Source organism: Labeo rohita, chromosome 5 (genome assembly GCF_022985175.1).
Source record: "Labeo rohita strain BAU-BD-2019 chromosome 5, IGBB_LRoh.1.0, whole genome shotgun sequence".
Classification (NCBI taxonomy): Eukaryota; Metazoa; Chordata; class Actinopteri; order Cypriniformes; family Cyprinidae; genus Labeo; species Labeo rohita.
The window spans coordinates 9,364,523-9,392,516 of record NC_066873.1 but is presented as its reverse complement, the minus strand read 5'-3'; the positions used below and the strand labels follow the sequence as shown (position 1 = coordinate 9,392,516).

At 35.9% G+C, this 27,994-nt stretch overlaps 3 protein-coding genes across 5 annotated transcripts; all 3 read left to right on the top strand.

Annotated features, from left to right (window-relative positions):
- The first annotated feature begins 13 nt into the window (after positions 1 to 13).
- On the top strand, positions 14 to 4,521 carry hspb2 (heat shock protein, alpha-crystallin-related, b2). Its single transcript, XM_051109222.1, has 2 exons — positions 14 to 255; positions 3,796 to 4,521. The coding sequence occupies exons 1-2, from the start codon at positions 162 to 164 to the stop codon at positions 4,206 to 4,208; spliced, it is 507 nt and encodes a 168-aa protein (XP_050965179.1). The 5' UTR covers positions 14 to 161; the 3' UTR covers positions 4,209 to 4,521.
- Positions 4,522 to 4,814: 293 nt separating this feature from the next.
- zgc:193711 (uncharacterized protein LOC569781 homolog) lies at positions 4,815 to 9,726 on the top strand. Its single transcript, XM_051109225.1, has 4 exons — positions 4,815 to 7,191; positions 8,402 to 8,451; positions 8,604 to 8,629; positions 8,713 to 9,726. Exons 1-4 carry the CDS (start codon positions 7,160 to 7,162, stop codon positions 9,040 to 9,042), a joined length of 438 nt encoding a protein of 145 aa, XP_050965182.1. The 5' UTR covers positions 4,815 to 7,159; the 3' UTR covers positions 9,043 to 9,726.
- A 1,364-nt stretch (positions 9,727 to 11,090) lies between these two features.
- wu:fi75a02 (uncharacterized) lies at positions 11,091 to 26,823 on the top strand. Of its 3 annotated transcripts, none has more exons than XM_051109201.1 (9): positions 11,091 to 11,416; positions 12,559 to 12,868; positions 13,268 to 13,588; positions 14,678 to 16,481; positions 16,633 to 16,689; positions 19,567 to 19,780; positions 19,886 to 20,019; positions 24,502 to 24,573; positions 24,658 to 26,823. In XM_051109201.1, the coding sequence occupies exons 2-9, from the start codon at positions 12,571 to 12,573 to the stop codon at positions 24,923 to 24,925; spliced, it is 3,168 nt and encodes a 1,055-aa protein (XP_050965158.1). In that variant the 5' UTR covers positions 11,091 to 11,416; positions 12,559 to 12,570; the 3' UTR covers positions 24,926 to 26,823. The 3 variants fall into 3 exon arrangements, with proteins under 3 accessions (XP_050965158.1, XP_050965157.1, XP_050965159.1); XM_051109200.1 differs by having other exon boundaries at positions 24,655 to 26,823; XM_051109202.1 differs by lacking the exon at positions 16,633 to 16,689 and having other exon boundaries at positions 24,655 to 26,823.
- The last annotated feature ends 1,171 nt before the right edge of the window (positions 26,824 to 27,994 follow it).

Genomic DNA, 27,994 nt, shown 5'->3' with positions numbered 1-27,994 from the left:
ATTTACCACCCTCCTCTGAAGTGCGCAATCTCTCTTCTCCTTTCCCCTGCTGTTCTGTCCACCCCTCTCCCTTTCTAGCCTTCCTGCTCCTCTCACACTTCGAAAATTTGTGTAAGTTTGTCAATCCAGTAAATTCTTGTCAACTTGCTACAGAGGTCGAAATGGCTGACCGCACCGTTCCTCACGCCTACCCAATGAGTATGGATTACGAGATGTGTTCTCCCCCTCGAATCTATGATCAGAACTTTGCAGAAGGTAAGAAAAATTAGAGTCTTGAATATAATATAAGTAAACAACATTTCAAGGTAAAAAATCCTGCATATGTACACTTCTTGTATTCTTATGTTGCTGGCTATCATGCTATGAACTTCAAAACAACTTTTCATAACTTTAGCAGTTCTCATATATTTAACTTTTGCACAAGCAATTCATTTTGATGGTCATAAATGAAAATCAATCTATTGCTAATAAATCCATATGAACATCCATACTGGCACTTGTACTAGTATTCACCTTACAATGAAATGTGATGCCTCAGTAACAGCTTATATTTAGAATTCCACACATGACATCACCAAAATAACCTCTTGTCCCCTTCATGACTGATTATGAGCAAACAAGTTAGCAGCAGGTTTGGTGGCCAACTGCGAAGACAGCTCTTACTGTTAAGCTATAACAGAACAGCGTAAAGGTGCCACGTGTGACTGGATTAAAATAGAAACTGTAAGTGGAAACTGACTCTTGATCTGTAGCTGGCATCATGAATTGTAAATAGACCTCACATGCACATTTCCTATGTCTTCTAGAAGGCATTTGCAAATTCTAGAGGCAAAAGCTTTCTATTTTAATACATTTCTTAAGGTGCATAAATAGTTGCAAATGTAATTCTCATAATAAGGCTTGTTTATCATTGTGATATCAGCCTTATCACCCTTACACTTTTTTATACCTTTTATGACACTTTTTATGCCTGTGATATCAGCCCTATCACCCTGACACTTTTTATACCTCCAGAAAAAATGTATATACAGTGCCCTCCACTAATATTGGCACCCTTGGTAAATATATAGACACACATCCTTTTCCAGGCAGATTTGTAACATCTTTCGTTGATTGGAACTTCTTAATTATTGTCCTAATGATGGAAATTGGGATTTACAATGCTTTAGCTCTTTTCTTACTGCCACTTTCTATTTTGTGAAGCTCAGTAATCTTGTTCTGCACATCAGAATCATATTATTTGGTTTTGCTCCTTGTGATGGATGATTAAGGGAATTTGGCCTTTGTGCTCCTCATATTTATAATTCTGTGAAACAGGAAGTCATGGCTGGACAATATCATACTCCTAGTCATTCTAGTGTGCTAAATAAATGCAAATATGAATGGGAACATATTTCAGAGATTTTTTACTTATTATAATTTCTAAGGGTGCCAGTAATTGTGCCCACCATGCATTGGAGAAAAACATTTTTTCATAATGTAAGTTTCCCCCCACTTTTAATAGTTTTACTTCAATGAAAGCTTATTATTTTGAATCTAAGATCAAAAAGATGAACAAAGCAGATTTATTTTCATAGCTGTCTTTGCTCATATTTACCAAGGGTGCCAATATTAGTGGAGGGCACAAAGTATTGGGACAGTAAAGACAACATTGCTTTGTTTAATCCTAATACCGGTTAAACTAGCAAACCTCAAGAGTGGATTAATTGACTGTCAACAGTGTTACAGTATTTTGCTGCAAATTTTAACAAGACTATTTAACTAAAGCTTATGTTTTGTTTATGAAAATATATTTCTAAACATACCATATGCTCAGTAGTTCTAGGCTTCCATGTTGAGTGTAGGCCCAAAACACTAAAAATGTCAACTAAGTTGTCAACTGTGTTACCCAGTAAATATAACATGGTAGACAGTAGCAAACATGGATGGTATTTTATGCACATATTTATACAATATATATTGTTTCAAAGCAGCTATGTAAGGTCATGGTTGGGTTTTTGGGAAACAGGAAAACTTTTTTCTTCACATTGTCAAATTCTAAATGTACCCCTAATTATAGAATGATCCATATACACTGGTTGGGAAAGTTACTTTTTAACTTACTTTTATACGTTACTTTTGCATTACTTTTTCTTATCTGGGCTGGGCTTGCTTGTTTTTTATATAGAATTTTTTTAGCAAATGCTTAAGCCCTTTTATGTAAAGTCATTTTTGCTTATTAGTATGGTTGAATTGGATCATTAAAGGTCAGCAGCACAGACACTAGTTAATAAAATGGTTTTAAACACATAAAGAATATTTGTGTTATTTAACATATTCAATTATTGCAGGTTTGCGTCATATTTTGAGTTTGCATTTCACTGTTTTATTCAGTCTGTCAGTCACTGTCTATTCATTTTAGGGAATACATAATCAGTTTTTATGCAAATGAGATGAGTAAATGCATGTTCACACTTTGTCTACTACAGTAAGCATTATGTTTACACAGCACACACAACACCTCTGCAATTACTCCTGATTTCTCTCAACATGGGGACAGGAGAACTGTCAGTCAATAAATGGGAAAACAAAGTAACTGGAGTTACTTTTTTGAAAAAGAAAAATAACTCAAAATAAAAAGTAATGCATTACTTTACTAGTTAATTGAAAAAGTAATCTGATTACATAAATTACTTTGCTTGTAATGCGTTACCCCCAACACTTTATATCCTTTCCTGAAAGTATATATGAAGAGTTCAGATTCAAAACCAGCTTAAAGCCATCTCGGTCAAAAATGAGATAATGATACTGAGTGAATGCTCTCAGCACATATTATACATCCATCAAATACTTTTTCTTCAAACTCGCTAAAATACCAGCCTCAGCCCAATCAGAAGTACCGGTACTTACATAGAAACCTACACATCTGAGCCTGATAAAAATGCATTTTTTAAAGAAAGACGTCAGATGGATTTAGCTGGTTTCGCATCTGAACTCTTCATATATATACATATTTTAACAAAATTGCTTCACTGGTTATTAATATTTGAAAAAAATATGTTCATCAAGTCAAGTAGGGTAACTACCATTCAGCAAAATGTAGACAAAAATAAAACCTAACAAAAATGTTAGGCTGATACAACTGTCCTGATATCGCAATAAAGAACAAAAAATTCTTGAATAGAAACCTAATTAAGTACTTCAAAATAATATTGTATTATTACTTAGAAAAGTATTTTAATAAAACAGCTTCAGTGTTTATTAATATTTGAAAAGATGTCCAAAAAGTCATGTAGTCCAAAAATAAAGGAACAAACAAACAAACACATTAAATAATATCATGAGGTCAAAAGTCTCTTAAAATATGAGATACTTTGACATTTTTATGCCAAGACATTGTTAGTTCAGGTTGTAAAATGTCATGTGTTGCAATTCCCCAGGAAAAAAAAAAATAAGGTGTAAGGAAAATATGTTATTATTTTTTATATGATTGTTACACCATATTTTTAGAGTGATTACATTTACACTTCAGTTCTTCAGAACTATCGTGTTTTAAACCTTTTGCAGGATTTTCGCAACATACAGCTGCTTGTTTCAAAGATCAAAGTCTGATTAAATTATGCTTTCCCAGCAGGAAGGAGGAAATTCTGATATACCTAGCTCATGGAATGCAGCATAATCATAAAATATGATTATATTGTGCTATGTCCACATTCATTATGGAAAGACAATTTACATGTCACTGGATGGATGGTGAGGGTATGATTAACTGAGATGTATTTGATGATGTATTTTTTCCCTTTCTCACTCTCTCAGCACTGAGTCCCAAGGACCTTTTGGCCCCTGTCCTATACCATGGTTATTACATCCGTCCCCGCATCAACAAGCAGCTTGAGCGGGGCTACTCTCAGGTAGAAAGTGAAGATGACTGGTATCGAGTTTTGCTGGACGTGTGCCAGTTCACACCGGATGAGATCAGTGTGCGAACAGTGGACAACCTTTTGGAGGTCACTGGGCGGCACGCTCAGAGAATGGACCAGCATGGCTTTGTGAGTCGTGAGTTTACCCGCACCTATATCTTGCCCATGGGTGTGGATCCACTGCTGGTGCAGGTGTCTCTCTCACATGATGGGATACTTTGTATCCAGGCTCCACGAAAAACTGAGGACCTGGAGCCTAAAATCAATAAGCTTAAGATTAAAGTGGACAAGAAGGAAAGCGAAAGTTAATCAAATGGACCCACATGTTAAGCAGGCCCACATGGAATCCTGCAGAACTCTGTAGAAAAGTCTATGGAGTTGCCCGACACTTACGTGCTCATTTATTAAATATTTTGGATATTTTGAATCATATGAAGTTCTCTCACTTCTGTTCTCCCATAGTTTGTTAAAATGCATTCCACAGAATTCTGCTGATTCCCAACCAAAATTAGTGCAGAAAAAGTCTACAGATTCCTTCTGGGTCTGTATATACACTACAGGTCAAATGTTTGGAATAATTAAGATTTTTAAAATGTTTTTTTTTTTTTTTTTTTTTTGAAATAAGTGTCTTATTCTCACCAAGGCTGCATTCATTTGATAAAAATTTAAATTTGAAAAAAATACACTAAATACATATAAAAAAAAAATACAGTAAAGACAGTAGTATTGTAAAAAAAAAAAAAAGAAAAGAAAAAGAAAAAAGAGAATTTAAAGGAGAGCTATTATACCCCTTTTTACAAGATGTGAGTATTATGCTAAGTTCTCTTTCATGTTTTATTGCACTTAAACTGTCCAATACACACAAGTTCATGTTAAAAACACACAGGAGTTACAAAAACAGTTGCTTATGTTTATGAAAGTAAACAGCTGGGAAATAATTTGTATGTTTATATTAAATCTGTGTGGAAGCAGCATAATATACAGTAAATAAATAAATCCATAAAAAATACTTCTTTTAAAGCAATAGAAAAATAATTTACTCACTTTCAGGCCTTCTGAGATGTAGCTAACTTTCTTTCTTCACTCTAAGAGGAATAGTAAAGGAAACTATTCATTAAAAACATTAAAAATCTTTTGACTGGTAGTGTATGTTATTTATTTCATTTATGGTTGGTGTTTTTATGATGGAATTTTATGGAATGTTTGATGCATGTTAAGTTCCCTTGGGATAACCTTGCTGGATGTGTGGCCATGTGTGAACTTTTGCTAAATAAATTATGTTTTGCAATAAACTTTTCTGTATAGCTAGCAAGTACTTAAAGGAGTAGTTCACAAATTTTGAGAGAATCCTGATAATTTTTGAGGAAAACATTACAGGATTTTTCTCCATATAGTAGACTTCAGTGGTGGCCAACGGGTTAAAGGTCTAAATTGCAGTTTCAGTGCAGCTTTAAAAGGCTCTACACGATTCCATCTAAGGAATAAGGGTCTTATCTAGTGAAACGATAAAAAAACGCTCCAGTTACTGACGTTACCTCGGTTCCCTGAGATAAGGGAGCGAGCGTTACGTAGACTGCATTTGGGGAAAACTCCTGTTTTACTCTGTACTGAAGCCTGATTTGTTCACGTTTATGTAGCTGCACAAACCAATGGCGCTTTAGCCCATCAGAAAGGGCGGAGCCGACCTCTATATAAGTTGGCTTGCAGCGCCATTCATCACATCATTCGACTGAAGTGACAGTCATCGATTCGCATGCAGCTAGTGACGCAACGCGTCAGGGAACTGAGGTTACGTCAGTAACCGAAACGTTCCCTTTCGAACAGGCTTTCTCGTTGTGTAGACTGCATTTGGGGAACGTATCCAATCACATCACGCACTTAAGCAGATGAAGAACCATCCACTCTGCGAGCCCAGTCTTGAAGCGCTAAAAAAAGGGCCTTCCAGAAGACATGAGCATAACATGTCCCAGCTACCTGGCAAGGAACAAACATAACCCTCCTCACACCAAGGGGAAAGAGTGGATAGTTAAACAGAGAAAACCCGCGCTTATATGGGCAGATACGTCCAAGTTATAGAATCTGGTAAAGGTAGACAGCGACGACCAGCCAACGGCCGCACAAATCTCATCAATAGAAATCCCGCCAGACCATGCCCAGGAAGAGGCCATACTCCTATAGGACATTGGAAGCCTACTGCAGCATAAGCCAAAGCTATAGCATCAACTATCCAGCGGGAAATTCATTGCTTTAAGACCGGCAACCCTTCTGCTCACTTTCTGCAATGGGGAGCGCCAAAAGGGTAACCACCTGGGCTCTGAACGGAGTCGAAAGCACCTTAGGGACATAACCATGTCTTGGTTTCAGAATGACCATGCAGGCTGGGATCGTGTAGAGCTTTTTGAAGCTGCATTGAAACTGCAATTTGGACCTTTAACCCATTGGCCACTGTTGAAGTCCATTATATGGAGAAAAATCCTGGAATGTTTGCCTCAAAAAAACTTAATTTCTTTGTGACTGAAGAAAGAAAATCATAAACATCTTGAATGACATGAGGGTGAGTAAATTTTCAGGACATTTTCATTCTGGAAGTGAACTTGTTTAAGATTGTCTTGCCTCGGTTTTGTTACTTCCAGTTATTGCAAATGAAATGATCATCTGCCACTGGTTGGCTAAAAACTGTTGCTGTGTTAAAGTTTCTTCTTCAAAGCAGTTTTGAAAGCACCACAGAATCACAGTCTTTATACTTTTCTGATAATGGATTACTTTCTCTTCATTTTAACCTATAGATATGAAAGATTGTATTGTAAAAAATATACACACTTTAGCTATAATGAATGATTTTCTAAAAAAGACTAAATAAGACATAATATGTCACCCAAAAAAAGGCTTATAATTTTTACCTGTTTACATTCACATGTATGCAGATATTACAATACAGCTGTCGTACAATGATATACAGTAAGCCTAATGTAAACTAAGAGAGTTCTCTGTGTAAACACAGGGAAATGGCTCTCTTTTCATCTAACCACTATTATTCTGTTCATGAATCCATGACTGCAAAGATTTAGAGCAATAAAGATACTGTCAAATATTCACAACACGAAGGTCAGCCTCAACGACGGGGGCGTTGCAGTTCGAGGTACAAAGGTAGTTTCTTTAAGAGCAACACCTGCAGGACTCTAGTTACAGAGGAACAAGGAAATGGAAAATAAGCAGCTGATCAACCTTAGGCTAACCGTGCACTGACGACGATTTATGCCATGGGAAGCAGTGTAACCAAAGCAATGAATAAGTGAGTAGCCAAAATGTAATTGTTTTAACAACATACTGGGCACGGTTTACAGTATTTATCTATTCAAATGTTACAGGGTTCTGTGACATGTGTTTTATAGCAGCAGGATCTTGATGGGGAGGAAACCGCCGTAAACTAGATTCATTTGTGTTACTAAATGGTGTTCTGTTCACTATTTAACATAAATGTGAACTTTTAAGTAGGCCATTCTTTGTGAAATATTGATCCTCTGTGTATGTTCATATTTGATAGTTTAAACACTTAACAAATGCTGCTGAATTTGTTAAAGGCTAGAAAAGCCTAGACTGATACAAGAAGGTGTTCATAAAGTGTTGCATTGTTCAGAAAAGAGGAAAATGAATTGTATTAGCATTAGGACAAAGGAGCAGGAAGTTAAGATTCTTCCTCTTAACCCTTGTCAAAATGTACTTGTGAATGTGCACCCTGAATGTAATGTTTTCAAACACTTGATTTCATGTTATTTATAAGTAACTGAAAATGGATTGTAGTTTAAGTTCATATGAAATGCTACCAGTTGAACTTGTTTTTTTGAAAAGGTTTTTTTTTTTTTTTTTGACCCAGTTAAGTGTGGCTTAAGTGCATCTTAATATGTAATTGCATAATTACATCTATTGTCTTTGAAATTTCATTAAAGTCTGCAAATGTACTGACAATCATTTATGGCAAATTAAATTGTATACTAAAATGTAATTTCTGTTAAAACTTGTCTGTCTTGTATTTAAATATATATGTAATTACACATTTGAAATTATTGAGTTACAGTTAATACATTTAACTTTAAATGTAAAATTGTATAATACACAATAGGTAAAGTTATAATCAAATATGTTAAATGTGCTATAAGATTGATAGTCAAATTTAAATAAGTGTGCTTAAAACATGACAAGATTATTAAAACAATTTAAAATAAAGTAAAACTTTTAAATTGACATTATTACAAAAGTTACTTTTTAAAAGTGTGCTTAGGTGCATTGAAATTGTACTGTCTTTAAGTACATTAAATCATTAACATTTTATTTCATATACATACTTTGAAGATTTGAAATGCACTACAAGTGCACTTTCAATACAGTTAAGCGCACTTCTTTTACACAAAGGATAAGCCTATCAGTGATAAACCTCATTTAGGGAAACTACAGAACAAATAAACCAACTTTTATATTTAAATCGTATGTTTGTTTTTCCTTAGATGGCGAATAAATCCAAGAAAACTTTCACAAAAACGGGCAAAAGGAAAAGGTAACAAAACAAAACAACAACAAAAAAGCTTGACTCCATTTATGAGATAATAAATTAAAAGTAAACTTTGATTATGAAAGTAGTGTTTATTACTTGATTATCCAGTTGTTGTAATGTTTATTGTGATTCAAAAATGCAAATCTTTACAACAGATCCACCTGTGGTTCCTCCACATCAGGTGTGTTGTTTTAACTGGTCACTAGAAAACTTTTATGCAAATATATGTAAATGTTTTTGTGACAACAACTTTTTTTTTCACAGCATACAGCACATGTTGATGCTCATGTGTATGACCTCGTGTCGGACGAACCACAGTATGCCCAAGTGAATAAAAAACGGAAGCAGAACGATGATGGTTTACACTACGCAGAGATTCAAGTCCTACAGCATGAAAATGCGAACAGCAGAAAATTTAAACAGACTCCAAACTATGACAGCACAGAGTATGCAACCATAGTTACCTCTACTATGAATACACAGACGTCAACTGAACCTGCAGATTTATTCATCCCACCTGGAGAACTACAGAGACCAAATATGAGCTTTTCCCACAAGAGGAATGTCCACTCAAAGCGAGCAGTCATGGCGTGAACAAACAAAACCACATTTTTTTTTTTCTGTTTACTTTTGTACATTCTAACCTGCTCTATTACTACTGTGCCCTTGAACAAGGCATTTAAGTGTGCAATTCGTACTCATTAAAAGTGATTGCCATATGAGGCTGTTTGAATAAAATGTACAATCACTATCATTTCTGCAAATCAAAATGTATTTTTAACATCAACTGATTTGGTCCGTTAATAGTACAGCCTGTCTAGTCTTGTGTAGCCAGTTTTTCCAGCTAAACTCTGGTCCACTTTGTGGTTTATTTTGATTAAAGTGGGCAAGAGGTTAAAGTGGGCTTTTGTACTGTTTCGTACAAAATTCTCTGAAATGTACTTCTTTCTAAGTCAATTATACTGTACATCACAGTCAGGTCAAAACAAAGCAAGATGCCATTACTCACCAATACAGTTTCAGGAAGTTGTTGCTGTCTTGGAAATCAGGATGGGCTTGTCAGTCCCAGTTGGAAGTCCAGCGAAGCTTTAGTGGTTATTTTGGCTGTCTAAAATGCACCTTAGTAGAGGCTAATCATGCTTATGAATGATATTCCAAGTTCTTTGTACACAACATCAGTGATTATATTTGTTCTGTATAGAATATGAACATGTTCTTCAATACGACTATAACATAATATATAGTTTAATTACTGTGTCTAAGAAATGGACACCATTTCACTCACTCAAATGGCGATTTTCTAAGAAAATCATGTTTTTCTTCATGGTTTGCCTCTGTTTCTTATCTTTAGTTAGGGTATGACTATCTATGTTGTAAAACAAAACAACATAGATTACATACAGTAAGATCACACAACAACACACAAAAAAAGTCTCTTTAACTAATATTTAGGCCTACCATAAACCTTCCTGCACTCAATTGTTCTAAAGTTCCACAGAATTTTCACTGATTCAGAGTTCAGTATTTAATACTGAATTGCAATATTCAATATTAATTGAATGTTCAGTAGCTACTTATTCTACAGAACCACAAACTGTGACATTTAAATAAAACACAACATACTTAATTCTGCCTTCAAGAAGCAGAACAAGAAGAATGAGCTTTGAAAGGCATATGAAATAAGTAGCACGGGTATATTTGTAGCAATAGCCAACAATACACCGTACGATTTTTCTTATATGCCGAAAATCTTTAGGATATTAAGTAAAGATCATGTTCCGTGAAGATATTTTGTAAATTTCTTACCGTATAAATATCAAAACTTAATTTTTGATTAGTAATATGCATTGCTAAGAACTTCATTTGGACAACCTTAAAGGTGATTTTATCAATGTTTTGATTTTATAAATTTTTTGCACCCTCAGATTCCATTTTTTCAAATAGTTGTCTCTCGGCCAAACATTGTCCTGTCCTAAAAAACCATACATCAATGGAAAGCTTATTTGTTCAGCTTTGGTTCAGATGATGTATAAATATCACTTAAAAAATTGACCCTTATGACTGTTTTTTTTTTTTTCTTTGGTCCAGGGTCACAGATATACTGTTTCATTAAATAGGGATGTACGCCCTCTGCTGGTCATAATATCAGAATACTGGTTTTATTAAAGTATAAGAACAATCTGTGAGTTACATTTTAACTGCAAAAAGCCATACTCTTTACTCACTCTGACGTTCAGTCTACTACTAAAAAAGAATGATTTAGCATGCTAAATTTAACAAAGTTTCATAATTAGCTCATCATCATCATTTGCGTATATCTAAGAGTATAATCTATAATAATAATCCATATAAAATTACTAACATAAACAACAATTATCTGTTTTTAAAAAAATTAAACTTCCTTCAGCAATTAATACATTAAATTGTGACTTTTATATTTTAATAACAATTATTTTAGTAAGTATTCTGACTAATGTAGCACAGTATGTATCAGTCAAAACGGTACACTGTAGATTCGGCGTAATATATATATTTTTTCAAATAAAAATCACGCGTTTCTATTAAAATAGTCCAATAGAACTGAGCTTCAGTTCCTGGAGCACCCAATGGCAACTCGCTTTACAGCAGCACGCATGACGGAAGTCGTCACTGCCCGTCAATAATAAATATTCTGACGTTTGGGAATTTAGTTAGCACTGCGTGTTAATTTTATGATATAGTTAATTACGTATCTGTCGTAATAATAAGCTGGGTTAGTGTGTAGTCAGCTTGCACTGGAAATCGCCTTAATATTCTGATATGGGTCTGAAGGGTCGCCGGAAATGGCTTTTACTGGCTTAAAGAAATCACATCCGACCTGTGCATCATGAGGATGGCTCGGCGACTGTTAGTGATATAACAGCACACTCTCACCGCCGGAGACTTTGTTTGGCGGGGATTGACAGTTGTGAACGGGAACGCAATATCGGTAGTGCTTTATGAAATATGTCTGACTTGCTGTTGATTTATTTGTGTTCGTTTCAGGGGCCTTCGAAAGTCTGACAGACATGAGGAGCCTGTTCATTGACATCATTATGCGTAACATCTATACAGTTTTGAAGTGTTTATAAATGATTTCTGTAGTTAATTATATGCGAAAGGTGGTCTAATATAATGTTTTGGTTAACGTTAGTGTAGTGATTTATCCGACGAAACCTCCTCAGTTTCATTCATCTGATTATTCCTTGCAAAACACCAGCTGGATATGAAATCACAGTTCATGTGTATGAAGTGAAATATATGTGTAGTGCACGTATAGACAGTTGTGTTCAGAACAAATGAATGTGCGGTTATTCTGACGGAATTACTATGGTAAAACCGCTCCAAGGGGCGTTTGACAGGTTCCTGTATTTATTGACCACTGAATATGAATGAGTAAGACACACATGGTATGCTATCGTGTATTTTGGACATTGTACCATGCTAAGTTCCGTGGATTTGTACGTAAATACCATGTGGTATATTCATATAATTATTCAGTACCATGTTTTATATGAAAGCAATATGGTATGAACATCTCTTGTATTGGAGTATCATATAAATAGCATGGTGTATAAATATGCTAATCATTCAGTGCCACGGTATTACTATGTGAGACATCACATTTTGTAAATACCTTGGTATAATATATATATAATACTGGTCTTATATGGTAAGACCAAAGAATGGACATAACAGTAATACTAACTTTATCATATGTGACCCTGGTATATTTGTAGCAATAGCCAACAATTCATTGTATGGGTCAGAAATTTAGGATATTAAGTAAAGATCATGGTCCATGAAAATATTTTGTGAATTTCCTACTGTAAATATATCAACTTAATTTTTCACTAAGAGCTTCATTTGGACAACTTTAAAGGCAATTTTTTCAATGTTTTTAATTTTTTGCACCTTCAGATTCCAGATTTTCAAATAATTGTATCTCGGTCAAATATTGTCCTATCCTAACTATTCTTAAAAACTGACCCTTATGACTGGTTTTGTGGTCCAGGGTCACATATTTAGTTTATGTTATGCCTTATGACTTAATAGGTCGCCTGTCTGTATGTGTGTATTCTCTCTTGTCAGTTCCTTATAAAGATGTTGTCCAATCCTCCGGCTGAGCAGAAAGGGACAGAGCAGGTGCCTGCGTCTGCGGCTGGTCCATGCCATCGTGCTGCTCATTCGCCGCTGTACCAGGAGCAGCTGGTCGTAGGATGCAGAGAAACCAACGGGGAGGAGATTGAATCTGGTGACAAAACACGGCCCTCAGACTTTGGAAAAGGCATGAAGGAAGTTCATCTGGAAAATGAAGGAGCACTGAGACAGATTGATCCGGAAAGGTGTAACTTTGGAGTCAAAGCTAGTTCGACTAACATGCACATGTGTACGCAACAAGGTAACCCTAAGTTTGTTTTCACTAAAGCAGATCATCTTTCCCCTTTCAACCTGTAAAGAAACACCTATGTTCATATTTTGTTTTCTAATAATTAAAAACTAAAAGGAATCAAATGTGTAGCAATTACTTCCTTGTTATGCCCTGACAGTTAAATAGAGGCTGCAATTTGTTGTTAGAAATACAATATAAAAAAAATAAATATATTATAATAATATATAATATTTTTGAGTTTGTCCTTCTTTTTTTTTCAGAATTTCAGAATTGTGTGCACGTTTTACTAAAACTAACATTGCAGATGTATATTGTAAAAGAACTGGTTCTAAATGGAATCCAAACAGTCTTTTGGTATCTAGTCAAGATATGTTACGAAGCAGCTTTTAATTAACATCTCCTTTGCAGAGGCCAAGTTTAGGGATCCACAATGGACATCTGCCACTTTCAATTCATCTCCTCCACCTGGACCATCAGGAGATCAGCTTGGAGTCCTGGAACGATTTCTTGTGTCCCATCAAACTGAGATGAAGCGTCTGCTGACGGATACCTTTGGCCCTCTGACCCAGCGTCTTGAGGCAGTGGAGAGGAGGATGGACCAGCTGTGTTCACAAAGCAGTGCGCATACCCGCAGTTTAGCTCAGCTGCACAGTAAAGTTGGCCAGCTGGGAAGAGACTTGTCCTTTGGTTGTCCAAATACTCCAAGTGTTTCATCAACTTGCAGTCGTGGTAAATGTTCATGTTAGCATAATAAACATAGTCACTTCAATTAATTATGTAATTTGAAGCTAAAAAAAGTCTTAAAAATCCCATCCCAAATGCTCTGATGAGCAGAGGTTGCTTTCCTGTGTTTGTGTATTTCTCAGTGTAATATGAAGTTGAAATTAGAAAAAAACCTTGTTTTTAATAGCTAATATTATGTATGTTAAAACCACAAACCATGATTTCCTACTTGCTGTTGCTTATCATGGTTTATAGTCTTTAGTACACTACCAGTCAAAAGTTTTTGAACAGTAAGATTTTTAATGTTTTTTTTAAAGAAGCCTCTTCTGCTCACCAAGCCTGCATTTATTTGATCCAAAATACAGCAAAAGCATTAATATTGTGAAAAATATTTTTATTTAAAAAATCTTTCTATTTGAATGTATTTTAAAATGTAATTGATTCCTGTGATCAAAGCTAAATTTTCAGCATCATTACTCCAGTCTTCAGTGTCACATGATTCTTCAGAAATTGTTATAATATGCTCATTTGCTGTTTAAAAAACATTTTTATTATCATCATTATCAATATTTGATCATAATTTTAAAATACTTTTATTTAGCAGGGATGCTTTAAATTGATCAAAAGTAATGATAAAGACATTTATAATGTTACAAAAGATTTCTGTTTCAGATAAATGCTGTTCTGAACTTTCTATTTATCAAAGAAACCTGAAAAAATTCTACTCAGCTGTTTTCAGCAGTAATAATAATAAATGTTTTATTGAGCAGCAAATCAGAATATTAGAATGATTAGTAATGATGCTAAAAATTCAGCTTTGAAATCACAGGAATAAATTGCATTTTAAAATATATTCAAATAGAAAAATATTTTAAATAGTAAAAATATTTCAAAATTTTACTGTCTTTGCTGTACCATGGAACAAATAAATGTAGGTTTGGTGAGCTGAAGTCTTCTTAAAAATAAATAAATAATGAATTTAACTAAAAATTAAAAATCTTTTAGTCAACTTTTAGAAGTACTCTAAAATGTAGATGCCCTCAAATCTAAGCAAAGGCAGATTAAATTTTGATTTAATTTTTTGTGTCCTTGCAGGGGGGGATGCAGACGTGCCAAAAGACTACAAAGGAATCATCTCAAATGTCTCCTCTTCTAGGCCACAGTCTCTTTATAGATCACTGTCTCCTGAATTAAAGAAGGACCCTGTGTGTTCTTGGCCAATTCCTTTGTCAACTCCTTCCCAGTCTAGCCAAAGTCCTGCTCATATGCCTGAGGACCTAAGCTGTCAGGATCTAAGTGGAAATTGTAGCATCTCTAGTTCATCATGTGGAATTCTAAAAACATGCCCTTTGGGACGAACTGGCAATTGTTTGCAGGGTAACTACTCACCTGTTTCAGATTTTGAAGACCTGGAGATGGAACTGGAAGCTGAGAAGGACAGAGTCGCATTAAACCTATTGGTCGGCAGCTCAGATGACAATGACAACATCAACCGGGAACTTCCTTGTAATCAAGAAGCACTGTCTTCTGATAGTGAGGGGAAAAATAAATCTGATCAGGAAGGAGAAGACATCTTGAATAATCAGTGTTTACATGTTCTTGAAAACCCTCGGGTGCCTTCCGTTCAGCTTCTCACATCTTCAGCTCCTAGTGGCTTAAAGTCAAACACAAATACAGATCATTGTTCATTTTCAAAAGCAATGAACTCAAAGCCCTCTGGGAAACCAGAAGCATTAACAGATTCCTCTAAAGATGATTGTGAAAAAATTCAGCAGCAGTGCTTTAGTCAAATTACCTTCCCTTTATCCATTAAGCCGCTAGGAGCACAACCCAACCCTGAGAAGCCCAAGGGTTGTTCAGTTCTGACTTCTTATAAGAAAGAAGAAACGATCTTGGACAAGATCAAAACAAATGGTCTTTTTCACTCTGCTACTACCTCACTGAGTAATAGTACTTCAGTCTTGGATCATGTCACAACGTCAAGAAATATAGATGAATTTACAGCAACAAATTATGGAGATTTTGATGAGAGCACAAAGATAGGTTATAAGGGACAAAGCATTGCTTGTCAGTTCTCATACTCAAAGGACAGCCCAATGAAACTTTCATTTCAAGGGTCATCAGTCCTGCCATACTGTGAACTTGCTTTGCCAAACCAATTGGTCAAAGGTGTTGGTGACCAAAGATCACAAGGTTCAATTTTGACATTTCATCAAGCATTCTTCAGTTCCCATCTTTCGGCCCCAAGAAATGGGTTCTCAAAATCATTTCTAGACAGTGATACTAACAAACTCTTGAAACAGCTCTCGGATACTGCCTATCGTTTGGTGTCCAGAAGCTGTTCCTCAAACAACTTGATAGACAGATGGACTGGTTACAGCAGAACTGGATCCAAACTCAAACACTGTGGTGGAAAAAAACATCACCGTCCTGCTTTTTCCACTCTTAAAGTTGGAGAAACCCTTTCCTTGTCCTTCTTCGAGCAGGCAGGAGAAATATCCAAACACTGGCAACCAATTCTTGAGGACTCGATGCTTCCTGTCTTTCCTCGATTGACTGGTACACTAGCTTGTCCTTCAGATGCATTACCTGTCAACTTGGATAAAGACTCTGAGTGTTGTCCGAGCTTATCTCAACTTTTTCGGCCCGCCACTCCACCTTTGTCTACTTTAAGCAAAGGGAGCTTCTCTGGGGCAGGAGTTAGTACCGTCCTGGCTTTGTCTTCTCCAACTTCCTTCAGGCTGTGGTTTCGACACAGACGGATCAACTTTCCGCTAATGCAGTTGTCACGTCCTGGTATCAATACGGTTATGAGTCGGATTTTGGGGAGGTGCAAGTGCCATCCTTTTCGACCTCTGGTCGACTTCACAGCCCCACCAGGCGTGGACAACGATCACCAGTGAGTTAAGTTTGAAGTTAAAACTTTGTTTTGCATGTTTTGATTGCAAGAAAATTTGATTTAGATAATCTAAGGTGAATGCCAGTGTTTACCTGCATGCTGCTTGCACTTACGATTCAAATCATTTTGATCTACATCTTTTCATTGATAGCTATATACGCCGATCCAGTCAAGAAGCTACACCCAGCAAGAAAAGAGCTTCAGCACGGTGGGCATATCCCCCTGCATCTCCCGCAACTTAGCCAGTCTATTCATGGAAAAAAAATTCAGTCAGTCTTTGCTAATCAGTTATGGTTCAGGCTGAAGGTGAAGTGCACCATTTTAGCGTAACTAGCAACACAAAATCAGATTGCTGAAAAGCTATCCAAACCTATGAAATATAATGAATATTATTTTTTGGTCTTGTTTCCTTGAAACCCACTTTGTGGCATCTGTGGGTTTTCTGTGTTTGGAATGCAAGCACCAGTATTATTAATTCAGCTACACCTGAATTAATAATACACGCCAAGTCCACAGATGTAGATATCATAGAAACCAGAGGGTGGATTCTTTTGGGGTGGGCCAGTAAGAAACCACCTACAACAGCGTAGTAACTGCATGGCAACACCCTGACAACCACTCGGAACACCTTACACCATGTCCTATCTAGGGGTGGGCAAGTTGGGTCCTAGAGAGCCGCTGTCCTGCAGGGTTTAGCTTTAACCCTAATCTTAACAAGTTAAGATAATACATTAAAATAATATGGTAAGACACATCAATTTGTGATATCAAGCAGCAAAACGAGCTGTTTTGTACAGCTGAAAATAGCTGGATGCGGATGAGACCAGAAGCCTGACCGATAAAATTTACAAATGGCCGCATCCGCTCTTACAGGAATAAAAGGTGGATAGGCAGGTGAGGGTTTTTTTCAGGGTTGGAGCTAAATCGTGAGGACAGCAGCTCTCTAGGACCGAACTTGCCTACTCCTTTCCTAACCAAATACGATAAGATTTCTAGTGACAATTTGTCTGTCTACACCAGTTGCGACATATCTACAAGATATACAAATCAATCACAAATCGGGACAGCATGAGGGCAGGTAACCGCACTACTTGCCTCACAGCTTCAATGTAATAGATGTGTCTTTCGTTGTTTTTTGAGGTAAATTATCCATTATATCTCAAAAGGAGAAGTCCATTTCCAGATCAACAATTTACTAATAATGTACTCACCCCTTTGTCATCCAAGATGTTCATGTCTTTCTGTCTTCAGTCGTGAAGAAATTATTGTTTTTGAGGAAAGCATTTCAGGATTTTTCTCCATATAATGGACTTTATTGGTGCCCTGATTTTTTACTTCCAAACTGCAGTTTCAGTGCAGTTTCAAAGGGCTCTAAACCATCCCAGCCGAGGAAGAAGGGTCTTATCTAGCGAAACGATCAATCATATTTTTTTTTTTTTCGAAAAATAAAAATTTGCATACTTTTTAAGCACAAAAGCTCATGTAGCACAGGCTCTGGATGCACGTTCACGATGCTACAAATTAGCGATAGGTCGTTCTTGAACGATTCATTCATTTTAAACAAATCGTTAATGTGACTCAGGAAGAACGAGTCATCTCGGGGACTGATTCGTTCAGTCACACGTGCAACATCCTATTAGGTTCTGTACTGGAATCAGTCCACCTGTTTTGAGTCTCCGGGTTTTTCGAGTCGTTCGTTCGTCTTATGGGGCTGTCACGTGATGAACGAACGACTCAAACCTGAAAACTTGTCAGATAAGAGGCAAGGTGAGCTAATTATAGACTAAAGACCCAGGTAAACGATGAATTAATCTTTTCTGTTTCTTATAGCATTATAGTTTTGTCTTGTTTGTAGTGTGATCAATGTTTGTGTAAGCAGTAGATGTGTTAGGGAAGTAATGTGTAACGTTTTAATTATTTTATTATTTTGCTGAAATGAACAAAATGACTCAAAAGATTAGTTCATTTTGGTGAACGAGACTTAAAGATCCAAGTCGGTAAAATTCGAACTTCCCTTTACTACTAGTACAAATCAAGTCTAAGTTCATTGTCTGTGTACTCTGGCTCAAAAAGGTAGAGAATGGCGAAAAACTCCATCTTATTTTCTTCTACAACTTCAGAATTGTCCAACATCGTTGTACCTTTTTGTTTGTAAACAGCGTTTGACTGCAGTTTCTTAGTCTTTGCATGTTTGCTTTGTAAACACTGGGTGTGTAGTTCTGCCAACGTTCCGCATGACCTTTTGACGTAATTCAATAGTACGTAGCGTTGTGAATGCGCATCCCAGAGCCTGTGCTACACAAGCTTTTATGCTTAAAAAGTATTCAAATTGTTATTTTCCGGGAGAAAAAAAAAAAAAAAAAGACTGATCGTTTCGCTAGATAAGACCGTTCTTCCTCGGCTGGGATCATTTAGAGCCCTTTGAAGCTGCATTTAAACGGCATTTTCAAAATTGGGGCACCAATGAAGTCCATTATATGGAGAAAAATCCTGAAATGCTTTCCTCAAAAAACATAATTTCTTCACGACTGAAGACAGGAAGACATGAACATCTTGGATGACAAGGGGGTGAGTAAATTATTTGTGAATTGTTGTTCTGGAAGTGGAGTTCTCCTTTAGTTTTGGCTGTTGAAGTCATGCAAAATGATATTTAAAGTCAAATAAAACAATTTTTATTTAAAACAGTCAGTAACTGTAAGGTGTCACTCTTGATAGAATCCCCTGTCCCCCTATCGCTAACATGGCTGGTTATGCCATGAAACTTTATTAACATGGAAAAGACATTAATCATGTTGTGGCAGTGCATCATACAATTTTTAAAAATCACATTTTTCTGTTCAGGTTGGTGTTGCTAGTGGTGCAGAAATCACTCACTTCACCTTAAAGCGACATAATAAAACAAAAATATAGCAACATGACACTCTGTCATGATTGTGTTAGATTTGAAGCATGAAGCCAGTCCAATTTTACAAACCTCAGCTATTTGCACTTCTAAGTTGATCATTAATTTGTGTAGATTGACTGTTGACTGTTATTTTAGCAGTCACCTGGTATTTTCTAAATGCTTGCTTCTTTCACTGTGTAGGAAGGCCATCTCATCTTCATCAGTGTGTCATCTGTCAAAAATTCGTCTCACACCAGAAAGAAGCCTGGATCACCCTTCTCGGCACAGCATCAGCCCCAAGGCAGTGCGATTGGATGGATCCCCCACTGAATCTGTGCCTAGTTTTGCCATTGCCAGTGCAAATGTCAAATATCCTGGTTTGCATAATCGGGGGGCATCTACAGAAATGAACCAGGTATTCATCTCTTCTAGTATTTGAACAATGAAGGAAGAATTCAAGCTGGCGAAAATATTTTTAGACATTGCTAACCTGAAAGATTTCACATTCATGTTCTTATAGGTGAAACTCTATGACACTAATACTGAAGCTCAAGGTGGTCAACGTTCCAAAAGGGTCTCTCAGATTCGTATTCGTAAGACTGTTCCTAAACCAGATAACAACCTTACTCCAATGGGACTCCCCAAACCAAAGAGGTGAGCATTCAACTCCTCTAGTCTTTAAAATAAACAATGATGTGGAATCTAAATAGAACTGGCCATACTGTTTTTATACAGAGAAATAAAAAACACAACATTGTATTTTCAGAAAGTTTGGGAATATTTTTCCTCTCCTGAAATTTGTCACTACCAAAACACAGTAATATATAATTTAATAAGAAGGGTTCTCTTGACCTATTAAGATTTAGCTTACATCTTCCTTGTAAAAAAAAATAAAAAATATATACACACACACACACACACACACACACATATATATATATATATATATATATACATACACATACATACATACATACATACATAAATACATACACATACATTTTTTTTTTTTTTTTTTTACAAGGAAGATGTAAGCTAAATCTTAATAGGTCATATTAATACATACTTGTATTTTTTTCAGAGGTAAATCAGTAACAATTACAATATTAGTAGTGTGATTTATGAGATTTGTTGTATTTTGAATCCATTTATTCTTTGTAAAGGGCAAAGTGTAAAGTTGATCATATTGATTTAAGGATTTAAGGATTCATTTGTTTGAATATACATTGAACCAAGAAATATCATAACATCTTATTAATCTTATTAGTTGATTATTATTTACTGAACATCCCATGTTTTGGTAATGACAATAATGTTTTGGTAGCGACAACATCACATTACTGAATTTTAACCTATATACTAAAACACTACTAAAACATACTAAAATAATAAAAATTTGCATAACTGTACTAAAATTTTGTTTATTTCCCCCAAATAAAGGATTATGTGTTCCCCTTTGTCACTGCTGAAACAGTGATGACATGATTCAGTCGTGACTGTTTCGGTTGTGACAATTTTAGATACTTTTGAACCTAGTTCACAGATCAGCTAGCTAATCAGCACATGGTTAGCTGGCACAGTTCTGAACAGTTGTAGACATATGAAAACTATGATGTTATGGAATAACTACCCAAAAAGGTGTTTAATGATAGAAAAATGGTGTTCAGTAGTGACATTCCTTAAAGTTACACACAGATTTTTCATACTTTTGAACACATTTACCTCAAAATGATGGGGCCTATCTACTCACCATGTACAGTAATGGCCAAAAATATCGGCACCCTTGCAATTCTGTCAGAAAATCCAACCCTTATCTCAGAAAATTGTTGCAGTTGCAAATGTTTAGGTACCCACATGTTTATTTTTTTGTTTTGTTCTCATTGGAACAACACAAAAAAAACAGACAGAGAAGAAAAGTCAAATCTGATACAATTCCACACAGAACCCGAAAAATGCACTGGACAAAATTATTGGCACCCTTAACTTAATATTTGGTAGTACCCCCTTTGGAAAAAAACAAAACAAAAAAAAAACTGAAATCATTCCCTTCCTGTAACCATGAATGAGTTTCTTACACCACTCTACTGGAATTTTGGACCACTCTTTTTTTTTTTTTTTTTTTTTTTTGCAAACTGCTCCAGGTCATTTAGATTGAAGGATGCCTTCTCCCAACTGCTGTTTTGAGATCTCATTGCTGATCTCAGATTTGGACTCACTGATGGCCATTTCAGAACTCTCCAGCGCTTTGTTTGTAACAATTTGTGAGTGCTTTTTGAAGTGTGTTTCGGGTCATTGTCCTGCTGGAAGACCCATGACCTCTAGTAGAGACGCAGCTTTCTGACACTGCCCACTATGTTGCGCCCCAAAATTCTTTGCCAATCATCAGATTTCATGAAACCGTTCACACAGTCAAGGCATCCAGGCATCTTTGAACCTCCACCATGTTTTACTGTAGGCACTGTGTTCTTTTCTTTGAAGGCCTTTTCTTTTTCTGTAAACAATGCCATGATGTCCTTTACCAAAAAGCCCTTCTTTTATATCATCTGTCCACAGTACATTCTCCCAGAAGGATTGTGGTTTTGTCACATAAGTTTTGGCAAACTCCAGTCTTACTTTTTTTTATGCCTTTGTGTCAGCAGTGGTGTCCTCCTGGGTCAAGTCAAGTCAAGTCAAGTCACCTTTATTTATATACCGCCTTTAACAATACACAATTGTGACAAGGTGGCTGTACAGTATTAAATAGGAAATAGTACGTCAACAATGCAAAAGGGCAACAATAAACACTCAATTTTCAGGTAAAGGTAGTTAATCAAATACAATAAAATAAAATACAATATCGTGTGAAGAGAAAGTGAGAAGAGTGTCCCCAACTAAGCACGCCAGAGGCGACAGCGGCAAGGAACCAAAACTCCTTCGGTGACAAACGGAGAAAAAAACCTTGGGAGAAACCAGGCTCTAGTCGATGTGGTCTCCGCTGACATTCAGTGCTGTAGAGGTCGTCTCTAGGTGCCGATCCACCATCTGGGCTGGATACGGACTGGATCTGGTGGTTAAGGTGACCTCGGAATAAGAAAGAAACAGACTAATATTAGCGTAGATGCCATTTTTCTGACGATGCACTGAGTACATTGGGTGTTATGGGAAGTGTTCCCGGTTCCGGTTGACCTAATTAGTGCAGCCTAACAATCCTTTAACGGATTTGAATTATAAGAATATGTTGATGTGTTATGTGTAAGCAAGGTTAAAGAGATGGGTCTTTATTCTAGATTTAAACTGACTGACTGAGTGTAGTGGGTCTACCATAGCATCCCTTTTCAAGGGATAGTGCGAGCTGACACTGTTGTATTCTGTGTTTGCAAATCAGCTTGAATTTATTTTGGAAGTTAATGGGGGTTCTTTATCCACCATTCAAACAATCCTTTGTTGTAATTTTTCATTAATTTTGCTCTTCCGTCCACGTCCAGGGAGGTTAGCTGCAGTGCCATGGGCTGTAAACCTCTTGATGTTATTGTGCACAGTGGACACAGGAACATTAAGATGTCTGGAGATGTACTTGTATTCTTGAGATTGTCCATGTTTTCCCAGAGCTTTTTCTCAAATCCACAGACAACTCTTTACACTTTTTTCTTTTCTCCATGCTCAGTGTGACACACAACACAAAGGCTGAGTCAACTTTTCTCCATTTTAACTGGTTGCAAGTGTGATTACTATATTGCCCACACCTGTTACTTGCCACAGGTGTGTCTAAATACAAATTACAGGAGCATCACATGCTCGAAAAGCAATTATTTCTTACAATTTTGACAAGGTGCCAATAATTTTGTCTAGTCCATTTTTGATTTCTGTGTGAAATTTTATCAAGTTTGACTTTTCTTCTCTGTGTTTTTTGTCACGTGAATACCAAAACATTTGCAATTGGAACAATTTTCTAAAAGAAGTGTTGCACTTTCTGACAGAATTGCAAGGGTGACAATATTTTTTTGCCATGTCTGTAGCTATGAGAGAGAGGGACACATAAATATTTCCTAATCGTAAATGTAGGGGTGTAGTTTAAATCAGCCAATGGAATAAAAGACACTATTTGAGTAGTGACATGAAAATTCAGGACATTATTTTTTTACATAAAGTTTCATAATTTACAAAGAAAATATAAAATAAATATATATATTTTTTAACCTCACCTTTAAAAAAAAAAAAAAAAAAAAAAAAAAAAAATCAAAAAAGATATTTTTTAAAAACAACAATGGAACAAAATGCAAAAGTTATTCATACTAAATATCATCTTCATACGTTAGGGGTTACACTGTGCCCTACATGCGATAAAAGGTATCTTTTCCGTGTTAGTCTCGATGCGAACCAGCATGTGTATTCCATAACAAAGACTGTATAAGTCACTCAGTATGTACATTTAATAATGTTAAAAAGGTTTAACATTTATGAATGAGAGCTTCCAGGGAGAGCCCACCCACAGACGCTTCTGATTGGCTGTGATATTTGATTAATTCTATTGTGTTGCATTGTCACGTCACGTCTAGTGTGGAGACCCAAATTGCTTGTCACTGGAGTCTTGTCGTGTGTAAAGATGCTGCATTCACGCTGTATCGTAATTACTGTAATTTCGAGATGACAACATGTGACGTTCTACTCGGAGCTGTTTGAGTCCTCAGACTCTAAATTACGCTTTTCAATGGCAAACCTATCAATGCCTAAACAGAGCCTACGTTGGTCAGGTGGTGCAGCGGTCATGTGGTACAAGTCATAGCGCTCAGAAGACGGTTCACAAGTTGTAATTACGAGGACGTGAGCGCTTTTTACAAGTTGGAATCTCGTAATTACGGTAATTCCGATATGGCATGAACGCACCTTTAGGACACGGTGTTAGGGTTCAGAAAAGCCACCTCCCAATTGCCAGTACCCACTAAATGATGATTTTACATATGTTCATTTTACTGATATTTTAAATAATATTGTGGGTTTTTATTGATAATAAAAGGATCTCAGATTTGAATACTTAAATGCTTTTAAAAAAATGTTTTTTGGTTGTGGGACAGCAGTTTGCACCAATTCTGTAGAATGTCCCATTTATCATAAGTATTCATTCATGTCTAAAACATCCTTTTTTTTGTGTCCCATTAGGCTAAAGAAAAAAGAATTCAGCTTGGAGGAGATTTATACCAACAAGAATTACAAGTCTCCAACCCCTAACAGGTTTGTGTTCACACTTTTTATTCTTTCATTTCTTTATTTACTCTTCTGGAAATTTTCTGATTCTGATTTTCATTCACGCAGAAGCCTGGAGACAATATTTGAAGAACCGAAAGAAAAGAACGGTTCTCTGGTGTGCATCGGTCATCAGAAACGAAAGCGAGTTCTAGACTTCCCAGATTTCACGCTGCCTCGCAAACGCAAGGCTAAAACTAACCTGGGTCCACTGCGTGTGAAGGGGCCACGAGGACGGGCTCGTAGAGGTAGACAGGACGACGTTGACCTCGATGTATTGCTAATCGAGAAGCTCACAGAACTGGAAGACTACTTTTCTCGCCAAGGCCTGGAGGTTTAAGCTCAGTTTTTTCTCAAATCTTTATTCTCAGTTCTTGTGAACAAGTGATCAGTTACCAAAAATGTTTTTTGCCTGGACAAGAAAAGAATTTGCGCTTTGTTGTTCACAGAACGTTTAGCAATAGAGGGAAAAATTTTCCTATAGCATTTAAAGTTAAGACTTAAAACATGTGAAATGGACTGGAGAAGACATTTGAGCAATGAGTGTGTGTATGTGTGAGTGTGTGCAGATAATATAAGCACATTATAGTAAACCTTCACCTGAGCACTTTCTGATTCCTCACAATGTGACTGCTGCAAGCTAATTGTGTTTCTCTTGCATTTGCAAGACATTGCTAACTGTCATTTTCTGGCGAAAAAATGAGTGTGGGAATAATAATTAATGATCTTTTGGTTTAAGCCCTTCAAGGTCAGTGAAACAAGGAGGTGCTCGTCCTTGACTACTGTTGACCTATGAAATTGGCCAGCTTAGATTTTAGCATTACAGAACAGTTTTTTCCCCATCAGGACTAGTATGTGTATCTACAGCTTTCTAAATGAAAATGCTGAGCGACTTGCTGCCAAAAACAAGACTACGAAAAACTATTTTAGATTATTTTCTTTTAAGTAAATATTTAAAGGTACGTTACAGTGTTTGAACACTATATTCTTGCTAAATGTTTTAAAATTCTCAATGCATTTCACCATAGAAACATGACTCAATCTTCTCACCTTTAGCTGCTAGACTGTCCAGTTGAACTTTTTCCACCTTTTTCATGTCATTCCAAACCTGTATGACCTACTCTTCAGAATGCCAAAAGCTAATGGAACCCAGTGTTGTTTTAAACCCTGTTATTTGGACAAGCAGTTGCAACACACTTCAAGATATCTTCTTTTGTGTTCCACAGAAGAAAGAATGTCTTACAGGATTGAAATGAGATGAGGGTGAGTAAAGAATGACAAAAACTCAGTTTTATAAAAAGCTGTCCTTTTACTTTTTTTTTATTTATTTAACCAAGAAAACATTCTGACACAGGATAGACAAGCCAGTGGGTTGTGTTTGAGAAAAAATGGGAGAAATACCACTTTTCTCTAAATGTTAGCTGTGAAGTTGCTTTCATTCATCACAAACTTTTGGATTATATATTTACTTAGCAAAAACTGAGCTGTGATACTTAATACGTGTTTGCCGTGAATCTATTATGCGTCTTTTTTGCTGGCTTGACGTCTTTTTTGCGTTTTGGCGAGACTCACCTTCTACTTTTCTGATTGGATGTTTATTGGGTGTTACAGGCAGCTAATAAAAGTGATGAGCTGGCCAGATTAGACATATTTTTGAGTTTTAGTTTTATCATTCCATTGTGTGAAATACTGCCGCAATGTGTATTCTCATTTTCTGAGGATGAAACCAAGGCAACATTTTTGGTTTTGATGTGGTGTGTTGTCATTCTCATTCTTTTTTTTTTTAATGGAAAGCTTTTACAATCAATTGTAATGTAGCCTTGGACTTATTACCTATAGCTTTGAAAGTCAGTTATCTGCACTTGTCCCCCAAAGAATCTGAGCCTTTGCCCGACGAGCGTCTCTGTGCCAGTATGTGATCGAAATGTGCTTACAATTCAACCTATACACATGCGTTGTCTCTTTGAATCACTTTGATTTGTTAGAATTGTACTCGCAGGCTCAATTTAAAAAAAAAAGCTGATGTGTGTTTCCTCAGTTATGCAGTGGAACCAGCTGTTTGATCTCTTTCACGATTTGCATTGATCTTTTATTTCTTACCACACTTACAGTGTTATAGATACTACTACTGTTGTGCTTCTCTTTGAGCTCACCAACAGACCAACACTAAGTATTGCTTGATTGCTGTCAATCAATGTGATTTTATATATATTTTATGAATAAAATAGTGTTAACTAAGACTCATTGTCATGTTGGGTGGTACAAAAATGTATCTCTTTTTAAAATGATGAATAATACAAATTAAAACATTAAAATAAATCAATGAAATAGATATGAAAAATAAGTAAAATGAAGAAATGCAGTTTATTTTAACTTAGTATCAAACAAAATACATTTCCTTTTTTCCTCTATGGGGCATTCTACAGAATTGGAGCAAACTGCTGTCCCACAACCAAAAACACATTTAAAAAGCATTTAAGTATTTAAATCTTAGATGTTTACTAAGATCCTTCTATTATCGTTTGAAATCCACAATAATATGTGACCCTGGTGTAAATTTTTCAAAAATTGAGATTTTTATATACATCTATACATTTCTATACATCATTATAAATAAGCTTTTCATTGATGTATTGTTACGAAAGGACAATATTTGGCCGAATTAAAACTATTTGAAAATCTGGAATCTGATGGTGCAAAAAAATCAAAATATTGAGAAAATCGCCTTTAGAGTTGTCCAAATGAAGTTCATAGCAATGCATGTTACTAATCAAAAATTAAGTTTTGATATATTTGCGGTAGGAAATTTAACAAAATGTCTTCATGGAACATGATCTTTACTTAATATCCTAATGTTTTTTGGCATACAATTTGACCCATCTGATGTATTTTTGGCTATTGCTACAAATACAGCTGTGCAACACGAGACTGGTTTTCTGGCCCAGAAAATATTTAAAATATCAGTAAGCTTAATATATATAAAATCATTATTTAGTGGGTACTTGCAGTTGGGAGGTGGCTGTTCAGGACCCTAACCCCTTAATTTTAACTTAATATGATATCGAAATATTTTTGGATTTTATAAGTTTTTAAACATTTATTTTTGATTTTTTTTTTTTTTTTAAGTGAAGCTATATATATATATATATATATATATATATATATATATATATATATATACATGGTGAGTAGATAGGTCCCATCACTTTAAGATAAATGTGTTCAAAAGTATGAAAAAATCTGTGTGTAATTTTAAGGAATGTCACTACCAAACAACTATTTTCTATTATTTTAAACACTTTTTTGGGGGGAGTTATTCCATAACATTTAGTTTTTATATGTGTACAGCTGTTCAGAACTGTGCTAGCTAACCATGTGCTGATTAGCATATTTAAGCCAGGTTTAAAAG

Excerpts from the sequence above, each read along its gene's own strand:
- hspb2 (XM_051109222.1), top strand. The coding sequence starts at position 162 with ATGGCTGACCGCACCGTTCCTCACGCCTACCCAATGAGTATGGATTAC. Across the intron at positions 256-3,795 it reads TGATCAGAACTTTGCAGAAG|CACTGAGTCCCAAGGACCTT; the intron begins GTAAGAAAAATT and ends TCACTCTCTCAG.
- zgc:193711 (XM_051109225.1), top strand. The coding sequence starts at position 7,160 with ATGGGAAGCAGTGTAACCAAAGCAATGAATAA. Across the intron at positions 8,452-8,603 it reads AAAACGGGCAAAAGGAAAAG|ATCCACCTGTGGTTCCTCCA; the intron begins GTAACAAAACAA and ends TCTTTACAACAG. Across the intron at positions 8,630-8,712 it reads CTGTGGTTCCTCCACATCAG|CATACAGCACATGTTGATGC; the intron begins GTGTGTTGTTTT and ends TTTTTTTCACAG.
- wu:fi75a02 (XM_051109200.1), top strand. The coding sequence starts at position 12,571 with ATGTTGTCCAATCCTCCGGCTGAGCAGAAAGGGACAGAGCAGGTGCCT. Across the intron at positions 13,589-14,677 it reads TTCATCAACTTGCAGTCGTG|GGGGGGATGCAGACGTGCCA; the intron begins GTAAATGTTCAT and ends GTGTCCTTGCAG. Across the intron at positions 19,781-19,885 it reads CATCTACAGAAATGAACCAG|GTGAAACTCTATGACACTAA; the intron begins GTATTCATCTCT and ends ATGTTCTTATAG.